Genomic DNA, 18,855 nt, shown 5'->3' with positions numbered 1-18,855 from the left:
AAAGTTAACAAAAAAAAAAAAAAAGGAATATTTACCTAAATCAGAGAAAGCTGAGTCATCATACTTTTCTAGTAGAGGTTTTTGTTTTTCTAGCAGGACTGGACTAATTATTTGAGACAGACATCTTAGGACCTGCAAAGCTTAAAATATTTACTGTCTGATCATTTATATAAAAGGAGCCCTGGTGGTGCTGTGGTTAAGGCATTGGTCTGCTAACTAGGGTCAGCAGTTTGAACCCACTAGCTGCTCTGTGGGAGAAAGATGAGGCTGTCTGCTTCTGTAAAGATTTACAGCCTTGGAGAAACTCTATAGGGCTCACTATGAGTTGGAATTGACTCAAAGGCAGTGGTTTTTTTGTTTTTGTTTTTGTTTGATCCTTTGTGAAAAAAACTTTGCTGATAGTTGTTCTAGAGCTGCAAGTAAGTTGAATCACACAGTATGTATACTCTAGTTTGCCTTAATTCACTTTGCATAATTATTTTGAAATTTGCCTGTTATTGCATTTGTCAATAGGTTTTTCCTTTTCATTGCTGAGCAGTATTGCATTTTATGGGTTTACTGGTTTGTTCATCTGTTGACCTGTTGATGGCCATTTGTGTTGTCTCTGGGTTTTGGCTATTACAAATAAAGCTGCAGTGGACATTGGACATTCAACATGTACAAATCTCTTTGTACACATATGTGCTTTCCTTTCTTTTTGGACAGTATCTTAGAGTAGAATGTCTGGATCTATGCTAGTTGTATGTTTAACTTATGTTCCACAGTGACTATACCCTCTTAAATTCCTATAAGTAGTATATGAAAGTTCTGATTCTTCCACATCTTGCTAACATTTGATATGTTTAGTCTTCTCAGGAGCTTTGGTAGCATAGTGCCTAAGGCACTTGACTGCTAACCAGAAGGCTGGCTGTTCAAACTCACCAGCCACTCCCCAGAAGGAAGGTTGGGCAATCTACTTCCATAGTGATACAGCCTCAGAAACCCAAGGAGGGTTCGCTGTGAGTCAGGTCTGACTCCAACAACAACATTGACTAGACTACAATGGATTTGGAGTAAGTATATACTGGTATCTCATTGTGGTGTTAATTTGTGATTGGGCAATCTACTTGCATAGTGTTACTGCCTCAGAAACCCAAGGAGGGGTCGCTATGAGTTGGATCTGACTCGACAACAGTGAGTTGAGTTAAGTTGAATCACTAATAATGTTAAGCGTTTTTTCATGTTCTTATTTGTTCTCTATATCTCTTCGACGAAGTGTTTCTTCAAATCTTTTGCCCATTTTTTAATTGGGTTGCTTGTTTTCTTATTCTTGAGTCCTGAGAATTCTTTACATAATTTGCAAACATTTTCTCCCAGTCTAAGTTTGTCTTTTCATTCTCTTAACAATATTTTTCCAAGAGCAGAAGTTTTAATTTTGATGAAGTCTATCTTAGTTTCCAGGATTTCTGGTGGCATAGAGCTAGGCTTTTGACTGCTAACCAGGAGGCTGGCAGTTCAAACCCACCAGTCACTCCTTGGAAGGAAGATTGGGCAATTTACTTCCATAGAGATACCACCTCAGAAACCCAAAGGGGAGGGGTCGCTATGAGTTGGAAATGACTTGACAGCAGAGAGTTTGGTTTTTTTTGGGGGGGGATCTTAGTTTCCTAGTGCTGTTGTAACAAACAATACCACAAGTGTGTGGCTTTAAAGAACAAAAGTTTACTTCCTCATGGTTCTGGAGGCTAGATGTCCAAATCAGGGCATGGGCTTTAGGGGAGGGTCTTGTCAACAGCCTTGGCAGTTCCTGGGAGTTCCTTGGTGTCTGACTTCCACCAGTGTGTGTGTATATGTCTACTCTACTCTTTCTATAAATCACTGTCAGATGCGAGTAGATTGAAGACCCACCCTTCTCTGGTATGACTTCATTAATGTAACGAAAGAAAACACCTCTTCCCAAACAGCAACACATTCATAGGTATAGGGGTTAGGATGCCAATGTAATTTTTAGAAGGACACAATTCAATCCATAACGAAGTCCAATTTATCAGTTCATTCTTTTGGATCATGCTTTGGCTGTCATATCTAAGAAAGCTTTCTATAACTCAGTGTCAGAAAGATTTTCTCCCTTGTTTTCATGTAGGAATTTTAGTTTTACATTTTACATTTATGTCTGTGATCCAGTTTGAATTAATTTTTGAATGTGGTGTTAGGTGTGGATCATAGTTCTTTCTTGTTTTTGCATATTTTTGTCCAGTTGTTCCCACACCATTTATCGAAAAGACTGTCCTTTCTCTACTGAATTGCCTTTCCATTTTTGTAAAACATAAGTGATCCACATCTGTGTGTGTCTGTTTCTGGCCTCTCAGTTCTGCTCCATTGATCTGTTTGCCCATCTCCATGCCAGTACCACACAGTCTTGACTACTACAGCTTTAAAGTAAGTCTGGAAATTCAGTAGTATTATCCCTCCAAATTTGACCTTATTCATTATCGCAACTGAAATGAAATTGCATAACAATAATGTCAGAAAAAAATATTATAAAACGTTATATGTTGTGGTTGTTATGTGCCATCGAGTTGGCCCCGACTAATAGCGACCCTTCCTTGGGTTTCCGAGGCAGTATCACTACAGAAGTAGGATTGCCCAACCTTCCTTCAGGAAATCAAAACTATTAGTAACCAAGGCAAGTGGGAAAAATCATACTGAAAATATTTAAAAACCTGATAGAAATATCTGAAGAAAATAGCCCATGATGTATGTGAGTGTTGCTCTATTATAGAGGAGTTGGATCTAACATTATAATTTAATCAATTCAGAATATATCGTACAGTGCAGGTTGTCCTTCAAGGATGGAAGATTGGGGCTTCTCAGAACTGCTAGTAGCCAGCTGGGCCAAGGGGCAGTTGAAGATGAGGAAGGAGAGCCCCTTTTGAGATGGCCCTATCAGAAAGTCAGGTGCATTATTTTGCCCACTAGTGGAAGCCAAAGTTGGACACATTTGACTATATTGCCTTGACAGTATATCGTCATCATTGCAAGTAAAATGAGTCCCATCAGCAGTGAAAAGGTATTTTAAAATTCATTTCCTCAGGCACTACAATATGTGAGTGTATCCTTTGATTTCTCTTTGGGTTCATAAAAATGTTTACTGTAAAGAAAGATGCTTTCTGCCTCCATCACCCCATTTTGTAATCCTTTGAGGTTTTATGGGAAAACAGTAGATTTTCTGAGTTATTAGCATTAATCAATGAACTCTCAAGATCCTTGTTTTGAATAGAATGTGGTCTGTTTGTATTCCAGACAAAATCTTATAAACGCCTCATTAATCTCTTTGTTTGAAACCATCAAGAAGATCTCACCTGACATTTCAGGCTCATAGTCTGCAAAGGATTCACAGAAATCCTATTTGTTCTTTATTAGCAACATTTTTTTTTTTTTTAATTCCCCAGTTGGGATGCCTCTTTCCAGAACAGCTGGGGACCTTTATGAGCCAGCCATCTGCACAGTGAGACAATTCCCAGGATGCTTTTATTTGCCTAGATTAGCCGAAGTACATCCACAACAGCAGCACCTGGACAGGTTTCATCCTTGCTCCAGGGCTGGTTGCCCTGGGAGTGTTTTTTAGCCAAGCCTTTCTGTGGCAGCTTGTGGCTGTGTGTCTCTGCAAGGGTGATGCTTGTGGTAGTGAAGGCTTTTTCCGCTTATGTTTTCAAGTGATTGTACCATGGCTGACGTGGTTATTGTCTTACAAATTAAAAAAAAAAAAAAAAACTCATCAGACCCATGAAAATCTTAACTTAGCCTTGAAAATTTATATTATCACATTACCAAATCTCACTGGACTATCAGTAGGTTAAAACCATACAGGCATCTGCTATAGTCACACATTTCCACACCCATAATGCAGACAAATAGCTATAAAGCTCCCACAGTGCCCATCACAGTGTGGAATGTCTTGGGTTTGTTTCACATGCTATTTCAATTTTCTCTGGAACTTCACATGTGAGTCGGGATGTCTTTTCTCAAATGGCTGGTTCTGCCTTTTATGTTCCACATCCTTTATAGGGAGGAATGCTTCCTCCCCGTCCCTCTCCATTGTTTTCTTCAGAGCCAGTTTCGTTCCAGGCACTGCTGTACACTTGGCCAACCATGATGCTCTCCTCTCATTCATAAGCCTATTGAATGTTACTGGCATCCTACTTCTTTTTCACTCTGGAATGAAAATTAGCAAATACTGGTCTGTTAGGAAGGCTTGATTCAGGTATTTTTTCTTGTTCTTGCTTATTCTTTCAAGGAAAGCACTTTTAGTTCAATAGCCACAGATGTCATTCCTTGGGGGAAGAATTATCAAGTGTAATCAATAATTTCTCTTTATTTTTCTTAGTTATTTTTGACATTGTTGTAGCGAAGCGCCAGTGTTACCCTCGGTTAGAAATGAAAGCAAAGAGTTTTATTGAAAGGTTGAGAGACTGGTGAATCAAGAGACCAGTACTCATGCAGGGTACTGTAGTGTTCCAGATTGCAAGAAGAAAGCAAGATTTTTATCACCTGGAGTAATCAAAGGGCTTTGTGCCCACAGGCAAGAGGAGGGGGTGCATGACATTAAGTTACAAGGGGGTTGTTAAACTACATTCCTTCTTGACATTATCATTTCTGTTTCCTAACCTCCTGGGACATGTTGACCAAGGCATTCTACTTGGGTCAAGGTGCTCAAACATGTTCCACAAACACCTTTTAACAAACAATTCCTCACATAAGCTAAAATCTCAACCCAGGATCCTTTTGGGTTACAAGCAGTTAAACTTTTACTGAAAGTTGAATTGTCACTTCAGAGCAGCAGACGCAGAGAATTTAGGCCAAACTGTAGTGTGATTCAAAATGGACTTTAAGTTAGATTTGGGGCAGCCAGTTTAGTCATGACAAGTGCCTCAATTTTGGGGTTCGCATACACAACATTAATTACTGATTCTAGAAATATTCATATACCAAAGATAATTTTCTTCTTTTTTCAAAAAGGCTTTAGAATATGTTCTTCCAAATCCTGCTCCATTAATCTTAAACTTAATTGTTAAATTAATTTGTTACCAAATTTTTCATTTTTAAGTATCTAAGGAGCTCTGGTAGCATAGTGCCTAAGGCACTTGACTGCTAACCAGAAGGCTGGCGGTTCAAACCCACCAGCCACTCCTTGGAAGGAAGGTTGGGCATTCCTACTTCCGTAGTGATACTGCCTCGGAAACCCAAGGAGGGGTCGCTATGAGTTGGGGCCGACTCAATGGCAAATAACAACAACAAGGAATTATTAGCAATTAAATATGTAACATTTACTGTCTATTAATTTAGATGCCAAGTTATATAAATTACTTAATTTCTTAATATAATGCTTATATTTTTTCAGTAGAAAAATCAGAAAAGTTCCACCTATAAGAAATCCCACACCTTGACCTTGGTGATTGAATCAGTCTGAATCCAGTCAGGAGATAGAAACCACAGAGTAGGTTTAAACAGGGGGTATATTTAATATATAGGTATTAAAAGCCAATAAATAAGTTACTGTGAGATACAGGACACTCTGTATGGTACCCTAGCATTGGGAGAGAATACCCAAGGAAGGACAAACTTGGAAGAAGGTCTTCTCTTCAAGGCTGGGGTTCACACCTTATTAGAGAAAGTGGAGTTTAGCTGACAGGCTAGCCAAGACATTTGCTGCTTTGCCCAGGCTGGACTGATCAGCAGTTGCTGTGAAGCTGGAATCATCCCTCTGGAGTGCAGGTGGGGTGCAGGCAGTCAGCAGCTAATGGTGTGGGCATGCAGAGGAGCAGAGCTGCTGGGGGCAGGAGGTCTCCAGGGTGTGGTTTCCCTGTGGAGAGGGAAGGTTATCACCCAGGCCAGGCAGATACTGCAAGGCCACCAAGGAACCAGATGTTCTGGGTGTGTGGCACTGGCAAAGCTTCACCCCTCCACCTGTCCCCACCACATATCATCCAACAGCAGGAGAGCCCCTTCCTCATGCAGTGCCCCTCCAGTGCCCTGTACTGAGAAAGCAGCATCATGTTCACTGTAAGGAAAGATGCTTAAAGGAATGCTGCCCCTTACAGTTGAGCATATACTTAAGGGAGAATTTGGAGCTGAGAGGCAGTACATTGATAAACTACCTCAGTCAGTCTCATAATCTGGACTCCTTTTGGGTCAACTGTGGATTGATTCCCTCCATGGATTTTACTAAAATTCAATTTAAGTGACAAAGAGGCAGTTCAAGAACAAAGCTCCAAGTTGAGTGTTGGTGCTATCATCTGAGCTTCCTTGTTTGCATTCAGGAGCAGTGAGATGGGCAGTGAAGTGCAGACACTATTTAGCTAATAAATCCTAAATTTGTTACTCCTTGCCCCAAACTCTGCATTTCCCTAGTGGCACTGATTTTGAAATTGGCTGGCCTAACCACAGAGCCAAGAGAAATGAGAGGTAGTTATTAGAACTGATTAAAGAAAAAAATATGATGAGTGCATTTTCTTTAATTATATAGGGAAATATAAATTCATGTACATAAATGTTAAATAATTTGATTTTAAATTACATCTCATTGTTAATTTAGAATGTGTTTCATTTTTGTTTTGACTAATTATTAAAAAACAAAGTTCCAGAATACCGTTTTGGTTTGCATAATTTTGAAAATGAGGTTCTTGAATAATGCACAGACACGTTCCCTACAAAAATAACCTTTAACAAAGATGCATTGTTAAAAATTCCATAAACATCTACTGAGTCTCTACTGAGCCCCTGTGCTAAAGCACAGATACTTTAGATGCTTTGAAATGGTATTTTTCTTAGATCAGCTTGACTGGTTAGCATACTCTTCTTGTGAATTTCTGAACTTTTCATCCTCAGATCAATAGATAGATGTGACAGATGTCTTATACTGTTTCCATTAGCTTTGGTCTGTCAGCAATATCTGTCCATTAAATTAACGGTTTCTAATATCTTGTTCTCGGAAGGAAGGTTGGGCAATCCTACTTCCATAGTGATACTGCCTCGGAAACCCAAGGAGGGTCGCTATGAGTCGGGGCCGACTCAACAGCAAACAACAACAACAACAACAATATCTTGTTTGGTATCTGTTGAACTATCTGGCTGTGTACTAGTGAGATGGAAGAAAGCTACACCAGAGTTGTCCTATTCCAGGTTCTCCACATTTACTGCCTCCCGTGGGAAGTTTCCTTGTTCACAAAGTGGATTTGTTTCACGCCACAGTTTTAGAATTCCATTGTCCAGTCTGGTAACCCAGCCCAGGAACCAGTGATTTTTGTAAAAAGAGGCTGACATGATCTCCTACCGTGTTCACACAATCCAGGCTTGTTATATATAAAATCAAAGGTCATGACTTGCACTCCTTCTGTAGCTAGAAAGGGGTGGTACTCAGGCAGCTTTTTCATCTTGTAAGGGTGGTGGCTTTGACAGGCAGCCACATTTCCCATTTATTCCTCTTTCCCTGCACCAAGCCTCTCTGAGTGTTTTCCTGTGCTGCAAATTGCAGACGTTTAATAAATACCGGCTGAGTTTCTGCATGCTCTGTCAGCAGCCATTCTTTTCTTTTTCAACATAATGGTTTTCATGCTTCATCCCACCTCTACTGACCCATTGTTGAGAGATGACTCCCTCAGCTATCCCTTTTCTAACCAATTACTAAATTACACTAGCTCTGCAGAACCGTTCCAGGTAGATAAATAAGTAGCAGCCCTTTTCAGATTAAGTGGAAAGAGAGAAGACCTATTTGCCATATGAAACTCTTGTTCGACCACCTAAAGGAACTGGGAGCCTAAGAGAGCTCTCATGCCTTTCTTTCCTTTGTTCCCTAGGACAGCCTGTTTTAGCCATACTTAATCGGGATGTTCTTGCACTCTCTGGCTCTAGAATGGGCCCTCCCCTACGTGGACTTGTCTTGTTTACAGGTTCACGGGGTTGCATTGTACCAATTTATTCAGAAGGGTGTCTCTCTCTCTCTCTTTTCTTTCATTATTACTATTTATTAATATAATAATTACTGATATGACAAAAACATTAAAAATAGAACTTCTTTTTCTTCTTTCAACTAAAAATTAAATAGATTCTCTGATTCTAAGGAACTTTTTTGACAATATTTACATCTATGATAAGAGAAGAAGGCCCTGTCAGACCTTTCTTGCTTTGATTCTGATTTTACTATCTATTAATTTTTTTTTTTAATTGTGATTTGGGTGAAAATTTACAGAGCAAATTCACTTTCCATACAGCAGTTCACATACACTTTGTCTCATGACATTGACTACAATTTACCACAATGCAACAGCTCCCCTCCCACTTCCTCCCCATAGTTACCTCTTCTCTGTGTCCATCCCTCCATGTACTCCTGCCCCCTGAGCTGTCTCCTTGTGCATAAGCAGCCCAGAAGGGTGTCTCTTATTGCACCTGACCTCCCAAGGGTGTTGCTGTATCTCCACATGATCGAGGTGAGTCTGGTCTCAGTCACAGGGGAGTGCCGTGTTCCTGGTCACCGTACTGCTCTCACACATGCTCTTCCACCTGTGTTTCTGTAAAAGGCATACCACTTTCTTCTGTCAAAATCCTAGCAGTTTACATTCCGTGTTTTCTGTGGAGCCTTTTCTAGCCCTTCCAGCCCTCGTTTTTCCCCTGAACTCCCAAAATATGTATGTCTACACCTCCCAACTTCATACTTCTCTCTTTCCTCTTGTGGTTGTGGATGCTTGTGTGGCCCAGATTGGATTCTCAGAGGGATGTATTTTACACTTCTTCTCCCCCGCTAGTTGTCCACTAGTGGTTACTTGTTAAAATACACAGGATTTTGTTATCCCTTAACCACAGACTTGACTTCAGGATGACTAAGCATGGTTAAAAAAAAAAAAAGCTTTCATCATTTCTCTCTTCAGATTGGCTGCTTTAAATTGCTGAGCGTGGTAGACTGCTCCTCTCTCTACTGTTGGCTTATGGTCCTTACAGACATGTTATTTTGAGGCAGGTCTCACTGTACAAGCTGTCCATCCTGCAGGGCATCAGAAACATGGCTGGAACACTGTAGATTTTAGAGTCCTATTGATAAAGGGCCCCTGCCCTATCCAGGTTGCTTGGTGGTACTTTATTCCACCTCCTCTGTTCCACGTCTTACTGATTGGACTTCAATCCAGATCTGTGTACGATGCTGGCAGAGAGGTGGTAGCCTGATTGTTGAAGTCTGTTTAGTGCTTTAGATGAACTCTTCCTAAACTCATACAGGTAAGGAAGCAGATAGAAATGGAAGCAAATAGAGGAGCGAATCTAATTATGTCACTTTTCTCCTTAAAACTGTGTGATGATTTTCTACTGTCCAAGAGAAAACCCTCCATCTTTAACGTGGCCTCTAAGGTGCTGCATGGTTTTGTCTTCACCTTGCTCCTTTCCTGCCATTCTCCTTCCAGCCCATCACCCTCCAGCTGTTCTGGCTCCTCCCACTTCTGTGTCTGGTTAACTTCCACTCACTCCTTAGATGATACGTGCTGTATGTTGTCACTGTCTTGATGATGTCATCCCTGACTCCCCAAGCCAAACTAAGCACTCCAAATATAGTCTTTTTCTCTTTCTTTCTTTTTTGGTGAAGATACACATGGCAAAACATACATCACTTTAACATTTTCTCCCTGTGCAATTCAGAGATGCTGGTTACATTCTTCAAGTTGTGCCACTTTTCTTGACATCTTTTTCCAAATTGTTTCACCATCATTAACACAAGCTCATTGCCTCCTAAGCTTCTCAGCTAACCCCTTTCAAATTGCTGTTGTCAGGTTGATCTCATACAAAACCAAAAAAAAACCCAAACTCACTGCCATTGAGTTGATTCCAACTCATAGCAACCCCCATTGGGTTTCCAAGGCTGAAAGTATTTATGGAAGCCAGACCACCTCATCTTTCTTCCACAGAGCAGCTGGTGAGTTTGAACCGCTGACTTTTTGGTTACTGTTGTTGTTATGTGCCGTCGAGTCAAACCCGACTCATAGCGACCCCTCCTTGGATTTCCGAGGCAGTATCACTATGGAAGTAGGATTGCCCAACCTTCCTTCCGAGGAGTGGCTGGTGAGTTTGAACTGCCAGCTGTCTGGTTAGCAGGCAAGTGTCTTAGCCACTATGCTACCAGAGCTCCCTTTTGGTTATAGGTAATTCTTTAAAAGAACACAGTGCTCAAGGCAGACATTCTTTTCTAATTAAGCTAACCTATTGTTTGGTTTAACGATGATTTCAGGGGATAGTTTCAATTTAAAGATTTCCGCAGGGCAGTACTTTCAGGGAGTCATGTAGCCTCAACGGCTCTAGAAAGTCTTCATTCCGTGGGAATCAAATATAGCTTCTAATCACTGAGTTTGCTTTTTCTTCCTAGCCCTTTTGCTTATCACTCTTCATGGTTTGCACTTTCGTGGCTCTTTGTGTGACTATTGATTATATGTCTTCTCCTTGAGTATAAATTCCATGGGGCAGGATATGGGCTGTTTTGCTTGCTATTTGAACTCCGTGTCCCTAGGCACATAACTGAGGCTTAATAAATATTAGTTTGAACACCTGAATAAAAGGAGATATGGAAGTAGATTGTAGGGTTTGAAGGTCAGCTAAGTGATGAAAGTAGGGTGGCTGAGAGCTGTGGGCCATTCAGGACATAGCAGACTCAGGAATGAGTGGTCTCAGGTCTGGCAGGGCTATTCAGATGGTGGCCCGTGAAAGCCCCGTGAGTGGCTTGGAGACTTCCATTCAGTCTCTGCCTTCAATAGAAGCAGCAACAATAATATAGTGTCTGTGTACAGTGTACCAGACATTGAATTCATGTTTTGAAAATATTTTCATGTAATCCTTGAAATCATCTTATAAGGTAGAGATCACTAACTTTTTTACACCAAGGAAACAGAAAACATGGGAATATTAACAAGATTTGTTCTTTTGTGATTGACTTATTTCATTCAGTATAATGTTTTCAAGCTCCATCTGTGTTGTAGCATTTATCAAGACTTCATTTCTCTTTCTGGCTGAGTAGTAGTCCATGGCATGTATGTACTTACCACATTTTGTTTACCCATTCATCTGCTGATGGGCATTTAGGTTGTTTCTACGTTTTGGCTATTGTGAATAGTGCTGCAGGGAATATTGGGCTATAAGGTCTGTTTGAGTCTCTGCTTTCAAGTCTTTTGGGTACATACCTAGCAGTGGAATTGCTGGGTGACATGGTAGTTCTGTTTGTAGTTTTTTGAGGGCCCACCACACTGCTTCCACAATTGCTTTTGCATTCCTACTGGCAATGCATGAGGCTTCCAGTTTCCCCACGGCCTCACCAGCATTTGTTACTTGTTTTAATCTTAGCCATCCCAGTGAGAGTGAGTGGTATCTCATTGTGCGTTCTCATATGGCTAATGGAGCACCTTTCCATGTGTTTGGTGGCCCTTTGGAGGTTCTTTTTGGTGAAATATCTATTCAAGCCCTTTGCCCATCTTCTTTGGGTTATTTGACTTTTTTGTTATCAAAGTTTTAGATATATTTTGGTTATTACATTCTTGTCAGATATATAGTTTCCAAAGGTATTCTCCCAGTCGGTAGCTTTTCACTGTTTTGGTTAAGTCTTTTGATGAACAAAAGTTTTTAATTTTTACAAGAGCCCATTTGTTTATTTTGTCTTTTTCAGTGTGTATTTGTTACGATAGTAGATAATCCATTGTTAAAAGCTAGGCCCAACAGCATTTTCTTCTAAGGATTTTATCATTTTGTTTTTCACATTTAGGTCCTTAATCCAGTTTGAAATTTGTTTTTTGTGTATGATGTGAGGCAAGGGTCCTGTTTTCTTTTTCTGCATGTTGAAATCCTATTTTTCCCAGTACCATGTACTGAAGAGACTCTTCTTTCCCTGATGAATGGATTGCTAAGAGCTGGGACCAAGGGTAGCTCCTGGCAGGATGAATCAACCACCAGGATTATTGCATGGCTGTGACAAGTGGGTCACTAACCCAGAGGTCTCTTTGGCCAGAATTAATTTAATTAGCATTCTGCAATAAACGTTTCTTAAGGGTCTACTGTCCACAGCCTCCTGAACTCAATAACCACCAGCCTACTACCAAGTACGGAAGAGACCAAAGCTCCATCCCTTCCCTGTCCCTTGCCCAGAAATCTCTTTCTAATCATGGGACTGTAGGGTTTGGAGGGGAGGCTTGAAGGTCAGCTTTCTTTGCCCCTAATGCTTGGGAGCAGAGGTCACACTATATACCACCTTGCTACTAGTTGCCTTATGGTCCAACTCATGGTGACCCATGTGTTAGCTCTTAGCTAATTTGAACTTTTACAGATAACAGAGAAATGAAGATACTTGGCATATTTTAAACATAGTTCCCCAGGCACATGTGGCCGAGTTCTTCTAACTTATATTTTTAGCTCATCATAGGTTTTGTGTGATATATGTCCAGGCTTGGAAACAGACCTGGGAGCACAAAAGCATAATAATTTCAGCTGCACCTTTCCCATGTGTTTGTACTTCAGAATGAAGCTGGAGATATATTTAGGGTACTTTAGTTACAAAGAAATGGTGGCATCTAAGCTTGCTTTTTCTTACAGGAGTCAAGAAACCAAAACCAAACCCATTGCCATCAAGTCATTTCTGACTCCCCACAGCCTCTAGGACAGAGTGAAGCTGCCAATAGGGTTTCATCCTTCTCCCACTCGAGACAGGACACGAGACAGAAGTGAAAATTGCAAGCAGGCTGATTGATCTCAGCAGATGACTGATTTGGCACTGTTTGTGGCATAGTTTGTTGCTCACATTTCTGATCTGCAAATGCTGTTCTTCACAATTCTAAGATCGTTTTCATCACAAATGTGATTCAGATCGTAGAAGACTGTGCAGTCTGACCGAGAAGTAAAACAAACAGGAGCAGGTGTCACACACAAGAAGTGATTTGCTTGCAAACAGAGGCTCATGAGAATGCCATGATCAGTGGGTCTCAGCCAGGGCGGGTTTTATCCCTCAGGGGATATTTGACAAACTCTGGAGACATTTAATTATTGTAACTTGGGAGGGGGTTGCTACAGGCATTTAATCCATAAAGGCCGGGATGCAGCTAAACATCTTATGTGGCCCAGCCCCCTAGACAAAGAATTACCTGGTAAAAAAAATACCAGTGGTGCTGAGGTTGAGAAACTGTTAAAAATATGTGCAGAAGATAGGCATCAACTGATTGACGGGTCTAGACTCAATCAGGAAAAACTCATATTGATACCCACAATTTTGGCATCAACTGTTCCTCAGTTTTCTTTTCTGGAATTTTCAGGTGTGTGTTTGTTTTTACCCTTCAGCTTTTTATTTTAAAATCCTTTGAGACTCAAAGACTGGGTAGTTTTTATTTCTATTTCCTTGGAACTTGGGAAGGAGCTCTGGTGGTGCAGTGGTTAAGGCATTTAGCTGCTAACCAAAAGGTTGGCAGTTCAAACCCACTAGCTGCTCCATGGAAGAAAGATGAGGCAGTCTGCTTCAGTAAAGACTTACAGCCTTGGAAACCCAATGGGGAGTCACTGTGAGTTGGAATTGACTCCATGACAGTGAGTTTAGAACTTGAGAAGCTTTGGTAAATGTTTGCTGAATGAGGTAAATGAGAAGGAAAGGCACACATTTAGGTTGCACAGCCCAGTGAACTAGGTGAGAAACAGTCGAGGGCTTGGGGAGAGGGGAAGGTTTGGAAATAAGCTCCTGGGTTTCCTCCTTATGACACACAAACACACACACACACATACACAAACCACCCAAACTCACTGCCTTCGAGTCAATTCTGACTCATAGTGATCCCCATAGGGTTTCCAAGGCTGAAAATCTTTATGGAAGTAAATTGCCTCATCTTCCTGCCACAGAGCAGATGGTGGATTTGAACCACCAACCTTCTGGTTAGCAGCCAAGTGCCTTACCTACTACACTACCAAACCAAACCAAACTCACTGCCATCGAGTCAGATTCGACTCATAGCGACCCTTCCTTGGTTTTCCAAGGCAGTATCACTACGGAAGTAGATTGCCCAGTCATCCTTCCGAGGAGTGGCTGGTGGGTTTGAACTGCTAGCCTTCTGGTTAGCAGTCAGATGCCTTAGGCATTATGCCAATGCACCACCAGATTCCTTAAATTAGTCTGCAAAAGCTGATCATGGGGATGGCACAGAACCAGGAAGTGTTTTGTTCTGTTGTACATGGGGTTGCCATGAGTTAGGGACCAACTTGATGGCAGCTAACAATAAAAACAGTGATGTTAGGGGGAAAAAAGGTTGTCTATAAAATAAGGACAATAGTAGGCACCTAAGGCACATAACAACAACAACAAAGGAGACCTAGTGATGCAGTGGTTAAATGCTTGGCTGCTAATTGAGAGGTCAGCAGTTCAAACCCACCAGCCACTCTGGAGGAGAAAGATGAGGCAGTCTGTTTCTGTAAAGATTACAGCCTTGGGAACCCTGTGGAACAGTTCTAGTCTGTCCTGTAGGGTGAACCAGAGCCAAATCAATGACAGTAGGTTAGTAGCCACCTACCTACCTCAGAGGCATTAGAAAGACTCATGAATTAAGGTTTGTGAAGCGTGTTGAATTTCTTACATGAAAACTGTCATACACCATGTTCTGTTTTTAATTGATCATAACAATTTTGAATGATTCTCTTAGGTTTCTTTTGTGATGTTGTTCCAATATTTTTAAAGACATTGAGTCCTCCTAGTTACCATGTTACAGTTTATGAGATACTCTTAGATTTCAGCCGTCTCTTTTGTGTTCTTCACAGGCAAATACGTGTACCAGCCCATGACCCCGGTGGAGCAGCTCCCGAGCACTGAGATCCCTGCTAAGCCGCAGGAGCCCACAAACACCATTCAGATCTCAGTGTCTCTCACAGAACACTTTCTGAAATTTGCATCCGTCTTCCAGCCACCCCTGCCCCCTGATTCACCAAGGTACTGTATGATCTCAGACCTCTTTATTGACAACTATCAGGTTAAATGCATCAATGGGAAGATGTGTTATGTGCAGAAGCAGCCCGCACCACATTCCCACAAAACAAGCCCCGAGGAGGTCTCCGCACACGATGCCTTAATTTCAAAAGAGAGCAATACACCAAAAATAGATCACTGCTCTTCTCCCTCTAGTTCTGAGGACTCTGGGATCAATGCGATTGGGGCCCACTACGTGGAGTCTTGTGATGAGGACACAGAAGAAGGAGCTGACCTGAGCTCGGAGGAAGATTACAGTCCTGAGAGCAGCTGGGAGCCGGACGAGTGCACCCTCCTCTCCCCATCGCAGTCTGATCTGGAAGTGATTGAAACAATGGAGACCACCGTGTGAGAGCCCAGGCCGCCAGCCTCTGACCCACGGTGGGCTTTCGTACTTCTGTCTGATGAATCCTTTTTTCAACGCAGCTGATATTTTCTACCCTAACAACCACAGCAGCTCCACGTCTGCCGATTAGCCCCACTCTAAAAGTAATCTTATAACTAAGACCTTCTTTTTACTATAAATGGTTTTCTTTTGTATTTTGACTTACTTTCTATGTAGCATCTGGCGTCATGAGTTGTGACCCAGCCTTAATTTCACTGGGGACTTAGAACGCGATGAAGTGATGATCACAGAGTCTCGTGGATCAGATTGAAGGGCTTCCTGGAGTAGAGGAGACAGTGTTTTCTGCATAACCAGCCCTTCACAGAAAAACTCTTGGCACTCCTTCAGGTGTGCTGGCAGGCACCTGTCCTGCAGTCCCACCTGGGGTCGGCTCCCCTGAGTGGGCACTGGCAGACGCCACTCACTCCCCCTTCCCTCCTCCCACCACCTGCACTACGTCTGGGCCAGGGCGTGTCAGGGTGGGTCCAGTGCTCCTCAGCTGACTTCTGGGAGGTCACTGGAGGCCAGCTCTGTCCCTGGTTATGACCAGTGTCTGCACAACCCCCATGACCTGGAGCTGAGCTAGACCTTCACTGAGAAGAGGTGATATCTTCAATTTCATGTTTAATTCAGCTTTAGCTGAGCACCTACCCTCTGCAGCCTGAATGACTAAGGCCTGGCTCCTGGCATAAAGGGGCCCACAGGCTAATGCGAGAGATAACACACCCAGCCACCAGGACCCAGGATGCTCTGGGAACCCAGTGGAGGGGAAATGGGCTAACAGGGGAAGGAGATGCAGCATTGAGCCAGACTCCTAGGTGGGTTCCCCAACATTCCCCCTACTTTTCTTAATTGTTCTTCAAATCTGGGGAAAAGTGTTAGGCAGTTATATAGGTATTATATTTAGGAGGCAGCCACGTCTGAAATCTTAAGAAAAACAATATAGTTTTAGTTAGCATGGAAATGCTAAAGAAAGCAGTCCTTTAGGGATTAGGAATGAATCTAATAGGTTTGGTTAATTCTGCTTCATTTGGTTGTATGAAGCATTAGAATGACTTAGGTGAGATATGGGTTAGAATTCAGTGTGATGCATGGGTTTTTATGCAAATGCAAGGGCAATTGAAATAGCTCACTGCTAAGTCAGGAGAAAATATTTTGTATAATATTCATTCACTTTACTGCAGTAATATTCATAGTCTGTTGTACATGTTCACTCTCACACAAAAAATAGTGGACAATCCTAAAGTTGTACTGAGCTCTCTTCAGAAATCTGTGCCTGATTCCCGTTTGCATTAGGCGTTCTTGTGTGAGTTGGTTACCCGCCATTTGTCCAGGTCTTCTACTTGTGAGGCCCAGCTCAAAGTCCAGGACATTTGAAATACGGTCTTACGAAGGTAGAACTAGCAAAGTTGAAAATAGAGAAATGCCCCTTATATCCTAACTACCCCTGGGCATGTCCTGTCACCGACTCGACTCTGTCAGCATCCTGGCCCGGCTCGTCCCCCTTCTATGTCATGTTAGCTAGTATTTGAAGAAATAACAAGAGACCTGTTGTGTCCGTTCCACAGACCGTTCCAGGAGGAATCTGCCTTCCTGCTTGAATGTGTAGTCGGTGATTTACAAGAACTTTTTATTAGGTTTAGTTGCCCAAAACATCCATAGGGTTCAAAAGGCAGAGTACCGTTCTCCTTCGAAAACAGTGTTAGTTCAGCCTCCTGGGCTGGATGAGAATGCAGCATAAAGTTCCCGCTCCCTGAAATTTACAGGCTCAACAAGTCAAACGAGACGACGGGAGAGGAGCTGCCGGCATGACAGGGCACAGGAGAAGGCGGGGAGGCTGGCGTGGGCCCTGTGGGCTTTCACTGTCCTTGCTGGGAGGTTTGCCGCGCTCCCCTGAGCTGCAGGCTGGTGTGGAAGAGCATCCGTCTGTGAGCTGCTCATCAGACTGAGTCCTGGACTCAGGGTTGTGACAGCAACACCAGGATCCTGTCCATGCCACCCGTGGGTGAGCTCACTGAACCCCCTTGCGTGGGCATACTGAGGGCCTTTTTTTCTGTGCTCCTGTCAGTTTCCTGAGGGGTCCAAATTCCTACCCATAAAGCAAACAGGAATCAACCACGAAGGCTCTAAAGCCATGAAAATACATGGTTTCAGGGCCACCCTTCTCAAATTTGGTTAAGCATTCGGATTGGACCCTTTTTCTGTAATACCTATGACTTTTGCCTCGGTTCCTGTTTTTAAATACCTGAACTGACATTCAGATTAGCCACAGTTTTCATGGAATTTTTGGATTTAATAATGCTTGATACCACTTTAAACATTTGCACAATCTCTTTATAAGTAAAAGCTCACTAAGCTTCACTTACTACTATGTATTTTATAGAATTGGAGATGTTCTATTGGATTCTAAATACCAAATGCTTCTGGATCTCAAACAGCCTTTCCTAAGTAAGCACAAGCGAGAATTTGGTTTTTTTCTTAGCACTTTTAATATTAATGATTCTCTGAAGATCATAAATGATTGAATCGGAATTGTTTCTTTATGCCTGCATTCCAGAACAACTGCTAAGGATATAAGCATACGTAGTTTCAACTTAAATTCTAGGCCTTTTCTGTCAATATGATATGAAAAAAAAGTCTCTGTAATCCTGATATTATATTGCTAATTTGTATAAACATATTTATAGGCACTTTAGAAAATGTTTAGACTGCGACTTGTATTATAGACAGTGAACACAGTCATGTTAAATAGCCTTTTGATTAATAATTGTACATTGAGAGAGATGAGAGCTTTATAATCTAGACTTGGAAGTAGGCTCACTTGAAGCAAAGGCTGGCCTAGGGGGCTGGATGGACTTGCTTTCTTGGGCTTTTGTGGAAACTTGGCACAGTTCCTACTTTTTGGAAGTTGGTGTGAAAGCTGTTAGGTAGAAGACACAAAACAAAGGCCATGTCAGATTTAGCTGGCTTATCTAACCAAGATTTATTTTAGAATTTACAACAGTTTCAAATATGCTCATAACTTTTCTGAGAAATGACAGTGTAATTAAAATACTTTTGCATTTGGTGACTGTTTGGTGCATTAAGAAAATAAGGCTTTAAGATCAAACCTAGGTAGTTTTTTACCTTGTAATTTTCAAGATCTGAAATTTGAGGAAACTGGAAGATGACAGTTGCTTTCCTGGGAGAGAAAGACTTTAGTTCAATGTAATACAATCCAAAATCAAACAAACGCAACAAAACCAAAGCCAAACCATATAGTTGTTTTCCTGAAGTACTTTTTGGATTTGATCTGGGATTTGATTTCTTCTTTGGAGTGGTGGTTTTATTTATTAACCTCCACTTTCTGGCCCACTTTAAAACATCAAAATTCTTTTGGACTGATCATAACAGAGTCTTTGACATAAATTTAATTCTCTGCTTGGGTAATAGGATACAACCAGGTGATTCAGAAAGCTGTCAAAACACCCAGACAGGTTTG

The 18,855-nt window shown here is 41.7% G+C and overlaps 1 protein-coding gene across 1 annotated transcript in view; it reads left to right on the top strand.

The window, feature by feature from the left end:
• The window catches only part of CUNH3orf70 (chromosome unknown C3orf70 homolog), a 126,195-nt gene extending 110,854 nt beyond the window's left edge, over window positions 1-15,341 (top strand). The window contains exon 2 of the mRNA XM_007935958.2: window positions 14,785-15,341. Coding sequence (XP_007934149.1) covers window positions 14,785-15,341 — 557 coding nt within the window. The remainder of the gene's footprint in view (window positions 1-14,784) is intronic.
• The last annotated feature ends 3,514 nt before the right edge of the window (window positions 15,342-18,855 follow it).

The sequence above is a fragment of the Orycteropus afer genome, unplaced genomic scaffold, assembly GCF_000298275.1.
Source record: "Orycteropus afer afer isolate SDZICR_OR568_19922 unplaced genomic scaffold, OryAfe1.0 scaffold00032, whole genome shotgun sequence".
NCBI lineage: Eukaryota > Metazoa > Chordata > Mammalia > Tubulidentata > Orycteropodidae > Orycteropus > Orycteropus afer.
Note: the sequence above shows the minus strand (reverse complement) of the source record. Positions and strands in the feature narration are given on the sequence as shown.